The following is a 14615-nucleotide window of genomic DNA, read 5'->3' as shown; positions in this document are numbered from 1 at the left end:
AACCTGCTTCAGCTTTTGGTCAGCCCTGAATCAGGTCAGGCACTGGGACTAGATGGTCAATTAAGTCCCTTCCAAGTAAAAATATTCTACTCGTTAGTTGGCTCAGTTTTTAAAACAGGCCATCAGTCAGGTTTATCTTTTTTTTTTTTTTTGAAAAAAGTTTTGAAGTTTTAAATAAAGGGATTAGAAATTCCTTCAAAGTAAAGAATAGGAAGCTACAGGCATTCAAACAGCATTTGCCAGCTGGCCTGAACATTGAATAAGTATAAGTGGGTTTACAGCTCATTAATACAGGACTGCTATCCTTCCCATCATCCTTATTAAATAGATTACCATGATGCGGGAATCAGGCTAACATCTGTTTGTTTAGCTCACTACAGGCAGTATTTTACCAGAATTAGAGAGATTTACAAATTCCACATTCGATGGAGCCAGCACACAACATGTAAATGCTCTGCTACTCTACTGGATGGATTTCAGAACTAGGAAGTTTTAAAAAATATTTATCTTGCTGCAAAACCTATTCACAGTTTAAGAATTCAGCTGTACCTGACCATTTCTAAAGTTTTTTCAGAATAATCATCTCTACATCCATGTTCTCCCTTTACATATATACACTGTGGCTTAAGTGTTTGTTTGAAGCATAACATCAATACTAGTGTGTGTTTACAGTTCATGTTACTTATGAAAATAAAGGTTTATGGGTTTGGGTTTTTCCCTCAACACAAAGATGTGGACGAACATACCAACTAGGCTATCACTGAGTTAACACAAAACACTTGACTGACTTCAACTACACTTAAATAGAAAGAATACGATGAATCAAAGTTGAGAAGAGGCCGCATACAGAGAACATTGTCCTTCTACAGAACCTCCCCCAGTCAAAGCTGTCATGGTGTGAACTTCCAATTACTCTCTAAAATAAGTTTGCTAAGTTTGTCCTGGAAAACTTATACTAGAAGAGTCTGTGGAACACAATTCTCTGTTTGAAAGAAGTTTCAGGTTTTAGAACTTTATCAGTAACATCACAGGTGTCTACGATGTAGTTTGACTTTCAAACCTATGACAAACACACTGACTTTCAGATATAACAGGACACACAAACATTTTTATTTCTCCAAAGCATAATCCGAAGGAGCCCTGCAGAGATAGCTGAAACAGCTGTAGAAGTTGCTGCCACCAAGTACTTGCTGCTATTCCGTGGTTGGAATTTGAATTCCCCTGCAGCTAACAGAAAATATGGAAACAGTTCCATATCCACTTCTGTGCAGAAGTCTGCTGGGTAAGTTTAAATCCATGTCAGTGGTGGCACTTTTGCACTGGAATAGATTAGGAACTGTTCCATTTCATTACCAGGCCCAAACTGTGTGGGCAGCAGCAAACTGTTGGGGCAGAAACTTCCAGGGTTGTTTCAGCTATATCTCACTTCAGAGACAGCTTCAGACTATTCCTTTTCAAACTGAGGAACTGGACACACAGATATGGAAACACGTAAGGTGACTTTCACAGTCTGTCTCAGAGGGGGAGTGTGCTTTAACATGAGATCTGCAACTACCTGGAATTTCATGAAATTGAGCACTAAAGAAACCAACACCTCAACTGAAAAAACCTGCTTTTTTAAAAAAAAAAAGAAAAAAAAGCAAAAAAGCAAAACCAACAAAAGCCTTAGTAAACAAAGATGCAAGAGTGAAGCAAAGCACAAAAGCAGGTCAGAGTATGGAATGATACTTACTATGGTAACAGGTACTCTTTAGCATATCCATCTCCTGTTTGTAACGCAGCCACAAGAAGAAAAAAGCACAAGTAGAGAATCTATGCATTCATCACAGCCATTGTGTTACGTTAGAAGAATGGTTGCAACCATTCTTGTAGAAAACGGAATGAGATGAAGTAGTGAATGGCAGACTAACAGACAGGTGATATATACAATGTAACAAGGTAAAGGAAACGAGACAATAATTGGATTACACCGGTTTGAGATGGTCATTTTATCCCTTTTTGAGGAAATTGTTGACTTCAGAAGCCCTGCTCTCATTTTAGTTAAAACTATGACATTAGGTGAGCAAATAATCAAATTTAGATTCAAATTGAGTCAGAAAAAATATTTAATGAGGTGTAATCCAAGTACAATAATGTTTAAGAAATGTGCAATCAGTGAAGATTTACCAAAGCATCTAGATATGTGTCTGGTTCACCATCAGACACTATTTCATTTCGTAAGAGCAATTCTCTCTCACAGAAAACGTACAAAAAGGTAAATCAGTTGAGAAACACCAAGAGATGACAAGGCAGTTCTGGAGAGATGAAAATTTGTCTTTATATTACTGCACACTTCTTTATTATTGTAAACATAACTCCTGTTACACTCACAGTTCAGTGGAGTATACTTTAGGTAGTAGAACAATGAAACACAAGTAATAATTTACTGTTATTAGATACTGGTTCATGTACTTTCATGCGTCAGTCACTAAGGATGCAGTTACTGGTCTCCCCTGCCCCCAAATCAGAAGAACATACCTTCCTCTATTTTAATGGGCGTGCTGGGAGGAGTGCGAGCTGAAGTGTGATCAGGGGGGCTTCTCTCTTTCTGTGGCCTGCCATCTTCTGAAGGCTCTGCAGGTGTGGGCAGAGAGAAATCAAAAAGGCAAACAAAACCTCTCAGCATGTGAGGAAACAAGTGTCCGTTTGCTCCATGCACTCAAGACACCAATACGTTTTTCTGAATCAAAATCCTGCCAGGATATTACATAATACCAAAACAAGCAAAAGAAAATTAAATGACAGTTTGATACTAACAAAACTGTTCAAGTCACAGTTGTGCTCTGTAGCTTTTTGAGGTTTGGTTTTTTGGTTTTTTTTTTTTTTTTTCATTAAGAGGGTAAGAATAGTGTAATTGTCTACGAATTGATTTATCATGTTGTTCTAAAGGAAACTTGTGAGGAAAAACCACAAGGAAGATATAAACGAATATGGGGGAGGGGATATGCTATCAGGCCTGCACAAGATAATGTTCTTTCGCTTGCTTTGTATTGCTGAAACTCTAAGTAAACAAAATTGCGTCCCGAAAGAAAAGAAGACTGCACAGATAATCAGAAAAACATGCAGTAATTATATGATTCCAAACAGATTTCACAGTGGTTTAAGTATTTGTTATTAGTAAGAGGGTCCCCCTTGCTTCCAGCTTTAAACAGCCCTAGATCCAAAGGAAAACATTAACAGAGCACACCATATATCGGGAACAACTTTAAAACATTGTTCCCTGGAGTTCACCTACACAATTAAAAGTGAAATCAGTCCCACAGATGAGAGTCAACTGACAGATTCTCCAAATGGTGCAGGTAAAGAGGTTGTTCCCTGGATTGCAAGCGCAGCTGTACCACGTTAGTAATACCTGAGGCCTCAGCCAAAAGGTCAGGATCGGACCTCAGTGCTTTGATCACTGCAGTATGAAATTCCTTATGGGAGGACTTCTGCCCATCTGGCTCTTCTCCGTTTAGATGTGGGATGACTTGCTGCGTGGTGTGACAAGAAACCCACGCAGCAGCAAACTGAGTGTTATCTAAGGATTTAGACAGCGATGATACGCCACGATCCTGTAAAGTCTTCGTATCTGTTCCTTGAAAGGTGTTTGATCTGCCTTTCAAATCCAGGGATTTTTTATCTGACGTGTTTTGCTCACTGATGGTCTGATTTCTAAGCACTGCACTCTGCTCCCCAGCTGGTGTCTGCCTCAGTAACACAGTCTCTCCATATTTTGACACCTTATCTAAGAAGGATGTGGCATTGTTACTGAGAGAATAAAGGCACGCAGTTAAAACAGGCATGACAGGAGAGCATCCCACCCCACCCCACCCAGCACTTCATTAACCCAACACATACAATGGCTCCTACATTGCTGTCCCAAAAAAACAGGTGCAGGGAACACACACTGCAAGAGAAGAAGCACCTCCTGCATCACTCAAATCCAAAACCTCACCTCAGACGAGTGTTTTAAGTATCATCCCTTAAAATTCTACAGAATCGAAGCAGGAGAGACACCTCAGATGCAGCAACAAACTCTTTTTACAGCACAAATCCATCATTATTCTCTGATAATTCAGAAAGTCTGTTTCAGGAGAAGTGTCCAAGATGTTCCATTTCCAAACAGCAATCAAATGTTATTCTGTACCTTCCCCATTCAGTGGATTCCTCAAATCCACAAATTTCAGTGCAGAGTTGCTGCTATAAAGCACCACCATTCCCAGCTCCTAGCCCAGCTCTAGTGCCAGGAGAAACAAAGCAGAACAATCTGCAACACTTTGCAGAACCAAAACATTTTTCTGACTTAAGTTTCATGCTTTCAACTTCCTAACAGCAGCAGTAACTGGCCCTGCTGTCCAGCTGGTCTGCTGGGATAACTGTAGAATGAGATCGATCTGTTTTACAGAACACACCACTAACACTTAGATGGTACATTCTATGTCCAACACGCTTTTCAAATCTCTAATTCACACTGGAAAAACTGAAACACACAAAAGCTGGATAATTTATCCATGGCCTTTGCAGATAACCCACCTTCAAATCAGTAATACAGTTGTTGGTATTATAGTCTGTTGCAGGAAAAAATACACACAGAGAAACCAACCTTCTGGTCCCTTCTGCTTTCTCTCTACTTCTTTGCGATATTCTTCCAGTTCTCGGTCAGTGAGTTTATTGAAGGGATTTGGTCCTGTTGTGCTCACTATGACTTTTGGTTGATATTCTTTCTCAATTATTGCCTTTGATGCAGTCACCAGTTCTCCCTGGCAAAAGAAAATTAAGATACATCTGCAATCAAGCAGTAACTTGCAGAACCCTGAGAAGTGCAGAGGCTACAAAGCAACCAAAAACAAAACAAAGAGATCATCTGAAAAATGCTACTTTTTTTCTCTTAAATTAAAAAAAAAGCTATTATAGATTTTTTTTTAATTTAATTCACAGCAGGTTAATAAAAAGGAGAAAATAGGTCTCCACGAGGGAATATCAACCATTAAGGAGCAAATCAAACAGCAGCCAAACAGTCCAGCTGAATTATATATGAAGTCACAAAAGTATATCAAGTTTCTTTTTCTCCCCACAAAAGAAACATGATACCAGGCCCACCTGCATGGCAGTCTGGGCACAGAATACTTGTAAAAGGTCACAGGACTCAGTTTACAGGTATTTCTGTTTGTCATTTGTTTTATTGTTTTGTCCTTTGTTATTATTATTGTTGTTGTTGTTTTGCTTTGGATTTATGTTTTGCTTTGTATTTTTTTAAATAATGGAAAAGCCATTTCTAGCAGCTAGTACATAACACCTAACAGATGTTATAGTAAAAAGCCATCTTGTATGTGTTCTGTATACACCAGATTAACAGTTTATTACAAGCCATTTTTAAGTCATTAAGGTTAACTGTAATCTTATACAAGTTAGCATATTTACATCTATAACATTTGTCATATAAGCCAGATAAAAAGTTAAACAAATAAAAATATAAGATTAGCAATTCTAAGTACATTAAGTTCCACTGGACAAAAGCAGCTGCATCAGATTCTCCAATGTTAAGGTTTTTAGTTTTTCTTCTCTAACCATATAGTAAAGACTAAAGCCATTGGTTTTTCATTGTCTTGGGTATGGAAGATGCTTGCCTGGAGATAGCTGCTCTATCTCTCAAGTGACTTGTCTAAGTACGTGGTTTTTTCCATTGGATATACAGAACTCTACTGACACTAGCCTGGAAATGTGGCCTGTGCCCCATATCACAGTGATTCCCAAAGTGCCTTCATTGTTGGAAAGAGGTGTTTGAATTCCATTACCAAACAGCTACGGGGTTACTGACTGACCCAGGTCATCTCCATATTCAAATGTTATTTGTACCAATATTTAAAGAAAGCATTTAGAAACACAGTTTAAAAATACGCAGTGCCTGAACAAAGAGACAAACGTTCCATTCCGTGTCCATTCTTCATGGACAAGCACGGGATCTTCACTGCAAAACTGACGAAATTAGAATGTTGTTTTGGATGCCAAGAGCTGCTCTGGACAAGCTGTCAGCACCAAGGAGGTGACAGACAAGAATGTCCAGATGTTATGAGGACAAGAGCAGTCAGATACTTCTGAAAGCCTCAGGAGAGATCTCCAAAAATCTGGTCTAGAGTAATCCAGGGAGGTAAGAACAGCTGGTTGTTAGAATCTCTGCTACTCTTCAGGAAGCAAAACACCAGCCAGAAGTACCAAAGAAGGAAGAGCGTAACAAGTCTCCGGTGTAAGACCCTGAAAGGAACTGCAGGAGAGAAACATCTCTAAAACATTACAAATCATTTCTGTTTCTCCATAAAATAAGAGGAAACTTCCTCTTAGATGCACAATGTCAGCAGAATGTCAAAATCTCAACTGTTTCCATGAAACACTGCTTTGATAGCCACAGCTTTTCTTATATAATAATGCATTAAAAAAAATCACAGAAATATCAATCTTTGTACAAATCCTAATTGTTTCATAGAAAATTTAAAACAGCCCTAAAACTACAGGTCCCAGCTTTTAATGATGGCAGAAAACTGGTGCCCAGGGCAGTTTTGTATTTCCCTCTCTACCTTTGGCCACCCTTCAGATTAAGGATGCAGTTTTAACCGAAACTCAGCAGTGAGTAGCAGGACTTTGTAAAGCACTGATCCCAGGCAGAGTTTCTAGACTTTTCTGGGATTACAGAAGCCAACAGAGAAATCAGACACACAATACTCTGTGTATTTCATTGGTATCCCTGGAATGTTTAAGGATCTTTGAACGTTGCAAGTTAAATCCAGAATGCCTGGGTAGAACAACTTCTATTGGAACAGAATGTTACTGATGCCTGTTATTTAACAATGACAAACAGCAAGAGAGGCAGTTTGCAGCGAGATGCCTTCTGCACTGGCATGATTGTTCTCCTCCTCAGGGAGTACCTTTGTTAACTACTGGGAATAAAAGTAGCAAATCAAGCTTATCACATTTGCTAGATTAAAAAAAAAATCAAACCAAACCAAAATGGAACCCACACGAAAAACACCCACAATCAATGCAAGCAGTATTTGTACTTGCTGAGTAGCTTTGACCCAAGAGAAGCAATATTGAAAGTATCAGAGGCAAGGACAGTAAGTGAATTACGTATTATAAAGAAAAAAGCACTTGTGGTTCTTGGACCATGAAAGCAGAAAAATTATACAAGAGACAAGAAAGGCAAACTTTTGATTTGCTAAAAGCTGATTCCAGATTACCACATCCAGTTTCACTCAGTATCAATAACATGGAAGTGGTTCAAAGGCCACTAATGAAATTTATATCAATAGAGGCACTGAGTCTACATGGGAAATAAATTATAGTGATACGTTAGTAAGCTCTGCAACATGATTATTCTAAAGCGTGTACAAATCAAAGAAACAGAGATATTTTATTTCACAGAATAGGCTACAAAGCAGCATTCCAAGAATGCACATAAAAATATACTACACAAAATGAAATATGGGACAGAAAGAAAACAAGTATAAAGGAGTAAAAAGACAGTACAGGACATATTTTAAATTGTCAAATGTGACACTAAAACATACAAGATTTTGCAGAGCTATTAACCTGTCTATGCCACTTGGAGACTCCTATGGAAGTTCAGGAAATCTTAACAAAAAAATCGGTCTGGAATTACTTCCAGTATTAAAGAGCCTGTAGACAGGGAATAAATTCCCATAAAAAGACTCACATTCTGTTTCAACACAAGATAACATGAAAAAAACTAATAATCCAGTGATTTCATCTGGATTATGCTGACACTACTACTATTTTGATTATGATTCTAATAGTATTTTGATGACTATTTAAAGTCTGATTGCACATGTAAGCACCTGAATATCAGCAGTATTTTCTCCACTGTAAAAACTACTGGAGAGATTACATTAATAAACAGAATGTATTCTCACTCTGAAAAATTTTTGTAGGGGCACACACTCCCACAAAGATCCAAAGGGATAGTAATTTATATTTAATGATACACAACGGAGCTTCATATTAAACATGGACCTCATATTTCCTACATGGAAATTTTAGATGATCACATAATTTTGCAACTTCTACACTAAATCTTGCTTTTAGAGAAAAATTCAAAACTGAGCATTATTTAACAGGCAAGCATTTCACCTTGTTCTTGGGGGAAAATATGACCAAAGTGGCAATTTCTACATGCCAATTCTTCTCTCAATCAGGTTCATAATAACTGTCCTAACACAATGTGACATTAATGCAGTGCCTTTATCCAAAACACCGAGATTCCTGAAGTACTGTTCATGTAGAAGCCACCACTCAAACCCAGTGGGGTTGTCTGGGGCAGAATTGAGAGGCTCTTCATGAAGAACAAAGCCACAGAACTTCCATTCTAAAGGAAGAGACACGAAACGGCTGAATTCCCTTCTAGTTAAAATTCTTGAAAATTCATGTGAATTTATTTCATTTTAGATCAGACTACAGGCTGGTCATTGGTAAGAATAACCAGCATTCCCTGTTGTTCAGCTGAGACTGCAGCAGAAGCTTGGTTAACCCAGTCCAAACGGGAATAAAATTACACGATGCACAAGGAGCTTGTGTTGCAACACGGCCAGGACTTCTCAGAACATGGACAAAGCAAGTGACAAGGCAGAATGGAGAACTGACTGCTGCAGCCATGGGCACGGGACACTCAAAGCAGTACATGCAAACTGTACACACAGGGGGTTTTCCGTCCGAAATAGTGTGCAGTAGTAGTTGATATAAAGCTCAATGTCAACTGTAAACATAATACAATTCTGAGCGTTACCGCAATTAGAGAAACTCTTTATTTGAACTGTAATCGTCAAAGACTTCGTCAACTGAGAACTTGTAATTATCTGGTACCTAAAAGTCCATTAAGTCCTTGACGTACAGGACTCAAAAGTTTCATTGAAATTTTCAGGTGAGGTTTACGTGGGTATCATAAGATCACTCACACTTCCTCTGTTCCACAACACATGACAAGTTTTTGGAAGAATCTTTCTAGGAAATTTCTCTGGTTTTTTGTTTTTGTTTTTGTTGTTGTTATTGGGTTCCTTGGGTTTTCTGGTTTGGTTTGGGTTTTCCTTGGAGGAGGTTATTTGTTTGGTTTTGGGTTTTGTCTTTTGCCCCCAGATGGGAAACTATTAAGCACTGAGGTGACAATCCATATTAAAATTAAGTCTATGAAAGAGGCCACTTCTATTTCATAATTACTCCAGCAATTTACCATTGTGATCTACTTTTACACAGTATTTCAGGCAGAAAGCACTTTCACAACACCACAAAAATGGAAACAAATAATTTGGACATCTAACCCCTAACATGATACTATTTAACCAACAGACCATTTGCTGGGTCTTTGCCATCTACAAAAATTCAGGTAAACTATCTGAACAGTTTTATAGAAAAGTGATGCCATTGTTCAAATATAATACTTGAAATACATTACTGATGATAGAAACTGCCTGTGTTTTGATAACCAATGGATGACTACAAAAAATAATTTTTCACTGCCTGGAAGAATTTGGCTTTATTTCATTTTTCATCTTAAATTTGGAAATGGCATTTTATTATTTTTCCTTTCAAAATATGGACAAAAAAACCTGCAATCAAAATATGATTATTATTAACTCCTTAGTATGATCCAAGTATCTATAACACAAACTGGCTCATTACATTAGAAAGTGTTCTAAAACCACCAGGTTTTCAACAATGGCGTAATTCAAAGTATTCTGAGTTTTTCTGCATGGGAAGGCTATTTTGATGAGGTGTTAGGCAAGACCTAAAACCAAGATTTAAGAGCCTTTTAGATAAAATCCTGGAGCAGCAGAGGCACTGATGCTCATTTACACACTGTGCTTCCCTGTTAGATCACCTCTAAGAAACATCTTGAAACTGGGGAAAGAAGCACAGTGCAGGACACGTTGTTTGCAGTGTTCAGTCAGCCCCAAGGACTGACCCCAACATCCCCACATCTCTTGAATTTATTCTGTATTTAATGTATATTAGGTAAGCACAAGCATGGTTACAGGTTTGAAAACCAATCAATTTTGGAAGTGTGGGGCATTACATAGCAACACTGTAGATAACTGCAGGAAGTTCCAAGGAAGCCAGATGTCCAGCAATGTGGGATCAGGAGCTGACAGTGCCTGTCAGCATAACACACACTGAGCATGTGCTATCCTTGGAATTACACTGATGGAATCAGGTTGAGATTAAACTAACTCTAAACTGATCTCAGAGTAATTCAACACTAACAGCATGCACAAAGAAACCCACTATATGAAGCACTTTAACATCAAAAGTGTACAAGCTCACCAGCTTGTACAAATAAAAAGATCAAAATCCTTAAAAGACACTTTAACAGGGTAAAGTAACCGTTTGTATCATTGCACACACATAATTTTGAGATCCATCTATTTCCACCTTTTTTCTTTTCTAGCCAAGTCGTTAGCTAACAGAGGGAAAAGGTCAGGGTAAGGAGAGGTTAAATGAAGGGTGAACAACAGTATTGAGAGCAGTATGACAGGGCAGTACCTTTCTAACAGACAGAGATTTAGCGGGACTAAAGGCCTGCTCTGTGAGATCGAGCCCTTCAATAGATTCCGTACAGTCTGAGAGGGGAGCATCCTGCAACAGTAAATTGGGTAAACAGAGCAAACCGAGCCCGGGCTTGAAAACATCAACCGAAAGCATTGTGAGGCTTGCTAAAAACATGCAAAGAAACAGTAACTGGTAGATGAAACTGCAAATGACAACGAATTGACATGCACACAATATGACACCCAGCATGAATAATGATATGGTCATGGTAAGACTTGTTAAACTTTAAAAAGTATATCAGAAAATACTTATCAGGGGCAGTTAAAGCACTCACATACATAAAGCTTTAAAGTTAGTCAGCTATACAGTGTAACTGTACAGCTCTAATTCTTACTTTACTTTGAGCTATGATTTAGTCTTTTGTATATCCAGATATACTGCTTTTAAGTTTTATTGATGTGTAATAGCTTTTTTCCCGAAACTGCTCTTCAAATAAAGTATTATGAAGCATGAAAAACCATATTTAACACAAAACACTACTGCCCCACAGTGAGCCTGCTGTGCCCAGTATTAATACTTCAAGATACACAAACTCAGAAAACAAAGTTGTCACAAAGCCCAATATTTTTGAACAAGAACCTAACCCATATAAAAAAGCCTTCTGAATTTCATGCATTACATTCAGCAAAAAAAACCAAAAAGCATCCTCCACAGGCATGCTTGGGCTACATGGCTGAAGCCTCTAAATTTCTGACCCTGAGCACTCTCGCAAAGACAACGGTGTTACCTCTAAGACTTACCTTATAAACAGTTACTCTCTGCCAATTAGAGAATAATTTCATAGTGATATATTAGGTGAAAGCAGAGGATATCGTAGATTAAGCTATTGGTTTTAGGAATTTTATACTCTCACCTGTACGAGACTCCTGTCCACAACTACCCCAGAAAGAACCTGTGATTGAGGGCCCGCGGTTTTAATGTCTTGCAAATTTTGCTCTCGGATCTGTAAAGGAAAGCAGCAGAACACAGTCCCGTGAACAGCAGAGAAAAGTTGACCACATTTTTGTGTTTGAAAAAGGGGTGAGTGAACCTGCCAACAGGCTGCAAACCAGCGTTGATTGCTATGGCCCTACACATCAACTGAAGCTGAGCTCATAAACACCACTTAAAGGTGAGTGTTCAGGTTCCTGGCTGTTCCATCCCATTTCTCAGAATTTAGTCTTTAAACACCACAGCAGGTGTTGTCCTTTGCTTTTTAGTACTAGCTCATGGTAAAACTCTACGGAGCATGTAACAGATAACTCCAGTGTGTGAAAGTGAGCAGAGAAGCACAGAGGTCACACTTGTATAAGCCTATTTTATCTGACCAGTTACAGGTTTCTGCCATCAGCCACTAGTCACTGATATTACACCAGTTATCATCTTCCTACAGAACTTACTGCAAAACACTGCACAACATCCTATTTTTGGATCTGGTCAGGACCATATTTTCAAAAGGGCATGTAAATAATTTCTCTGTGAGAACACCAGAGTGTCAGTTAATGCAAACATACCCCTTTTATTGCATCCTAAATACTTCTCAGTTCTTTCCATACAGAACATGGGAACAGAAACTGGATCTTTAAGCCTAGGTAATTTAAATTAGATATCCTACAGTGGCAAAGAATTTGTAACAACTGACTCAAAATCTATTTCTAAAATATTCTAGTTCTTGTTCCAAGATACATGCAGAAAAGAATGCATCCCAAAAGACCTCTACTTTACAATTAAAAAGGGCATTCTATTTATTAAAAAAACACCACATGCATACAAATATACAAATAAGACATGCTATTAATACTTGGCATTTCAGAAAGCTTGGAGATCCTGAACCATTTGTATTTGTTTCTAATTTACTACCCTTCTCATCACTGGCAAAGCATAAAATTTGAAGTCTTACTTCTCTTAGTCATCTCATTCAAATTTTTTAATAAAACAGTATTTGTGTTTCAAACACCAAGAAACTGCTTGGAAATTTCACCTGAATTCTGATTTCAAGTGATTATTATTTTACAGTGCCAAGTCAAGAAAAGCATAAGCTCTGTCAGCCACATACAAATTATTTTAGAACAAATCAGTATTCCTGCTAGTACCCCTGCACATAGCCCTTCCTGCGACATAATGCTAACTCCCATGTTCCATATGGCCATCACTTAGAGGCAGCAAAACAATCCAGAACAAGTCAAGTATTAACAAGATACCAGAGCATATTTTATATTTTAATGGAAATAAATTGAAAAACTTCAGTGCATTCAGTGCTTTCCTGTTGGTTAATGGTGACAAGAAGACCTGAAATTTGAAAACTGGAAAATTACCTGCAAGCTCGTTTTAAAAAGATTAACATGCAGTTCTGAAGGCAAAAAAAATAAATGACTGCAACAATCACAGCATATTATAATACCATAAATTAAAATACAGAGAGAGATCCATAGACTACTTTGTCTGGGCCACAATTTCAACCGGTGAAACCAAAAGAGGAAAACAGGTCATTAATGTAAAGCTATGATCTCGGGGAACAGAATTACTACCATAAACTCAGGGCTGGCAGCTTCAGAGGCACCCAGCAACTGGTCTAAGAAAAAGGCAAATCTTCATGTTGTGGACAGAAATATCAACTTTTCCCAAGATCAGTTCAGAAGACCTAGGAATTATTTCAGTATTTAGTTATAAAGGGACAGGACAACACCAGAGCTGTGTTACTGAACCCCCAAAATCTCACTATAGGCAAGTAAGTTAGTTCATTACAAGTACACAACTTAATGGTAGCAATGACCAAAACAAAGTTACTTTGCTTTTATTACAAACCTTGTTCCTCATTTCTTGGACCTCCTTCGGGTTGGTGTTCAATGGAACAAACAGGTTAGGGACAGCAGAGGTGGCAGTTCTATGTCCATCCTCTTTAGTCCACTGTAACATCAAGAACAGTTGCAGAGTCAGAGCTGCTGTAATGGCTACGGACACTCAGAGCAGCAAGTTCACATCACAGTTGATCATGCATTATACAGAGCAGAGAACTGAACCAATGATTGCATTCTTCCATTGTTCCTAATATTGTTCCTTTCTTCACTAGTAATATAAACTGTACCTTCAGATACATTTCGAGAGATCAGAATCATTCTATTAAGTCAAGTTAGTCACAACAACAACAATCAGACAGCCAGTTAACTTGCAAATAACTTCCACCCAAAAGTATGCTGTTACTACAGCTACGAGCAATTCAGAGACCAAAGGGTTTTTCAGATGGTTTTCTGTGCACTTGACCACACTGGCAGGTGCAGTGTTTCTGTTTCTAAAAACTACCTACTTCTCATTTTATGAACAGACATACTAATACAGGAGTAGGAAAATGCCAATATAATTACTTATTTTTAAGGACAATTTTATCTGGAATTCCACAGTGAGTTCATATTTGTTTAGAAAGGACACTATTCCTTACCCAAACAGAAGTACAGCAAGATCTAAGACATGAGCTCTAAAACCCTGTTATTGCCGTTTTCATTTTCTGCACTGGGTGTTTTTACAAAATAACGTGAGAGAGACAGAGAGATCATTGATTCAATCCTCTGGTACCCAACAAACATAAAAGCCAACTTAAAGCATAAGATGACAGAAGTATGAAAAGCAATGTGATGTCACTAACCAGGTTTAGTGAATGACTCCGTACTGTGAAGCAAGAGTGGGCATCACCAAAGTTTTGCATTAAAACAAGCTACTTCAGCAAAATGTTCTGTTACCAGAATTAGCTTCTGCACAAATAAATAGCTGTACCAGCACAGCAACCTACAGGAACAGTTTGGTGATGTCGAATATTTTATAACTCATAGCTCAGAAGGTTACAAAAATATCCCAAACACAAGCTTTAAGCGCTTCATGGGTTCTTCATAGAAGGTTGCTTTATTTGATCCGTGCATTTAGTATGGGGCTCTGTTTAATTTGATGCACAACTAACTCTTTTATCTCGATATATTCACTTTACTTTTCGTGCCCTAATTTCCAATCGCTGT

The 14615-nt window shown here is 38.1% G+C and overlaps 1 protein-coding gene across 18 annotated transcripts in view; it reads right to left on the bottom strand.

Moving 5' to 3' along the window:
* The window catches only part of ADD1 (adducin 1), a 63718-nt gene that overhangs the window by 4234 nt on the left and 44869 nt on the right, over positions 1-14615 (bottom strand). For 2 of the 18 annotated variants that reach the window (XM_050337987.1, XM_050337990.1), the window contains exons 11-16: positions 13417-13518; positions 11486-11575; positions 10567-10659; positions 4625-4781; positions 2518-2613; positions 1732-1766 (exon numbers count right to left, since the gene is read on the bottom strand). In XM_050337987.1, the coding sequence (XP_050193944.1) occupies positions 1732-1766; positions 2518-2613; positions 4625-4781; positions 10567-10659; positions 11486-11575; positions 13417-13518 (573 nt within the window). Of the gene's footprint in view, positions 1-1731; positions 1767-2517; positions 2614-2894; positions 3767-4624; positions 4782-10566; positions 10660-11372; positions 11391-11485; positions 11576-13416; positions 13519-14615 lie in introns of those variants that run through there. The other 16 variants (XM_050337973.1, XM_050337975.1, XM_050337979.1 and 13 more) reach the window with 12 other exon arrangements.

Source organism: Myiozetetes cayanensis, unplaced genomic scaffold (genome assembly GCF_022539395.1).
Source record: "Myiozetetes cayanensis isolate MyiCay16 unplaced genomic scaffold, myiCay2020 scf7, whole genome shotgun sequence".
NCBI lineage: Eukaryota > Metazoa > Chordata > Aves > Passeriformes > Tyrannidae > Myiozetetes > Myiozetetes cayanensis.
This window is presented reverse-complemented; position numbering and strand designations above follow the sequence as displayed.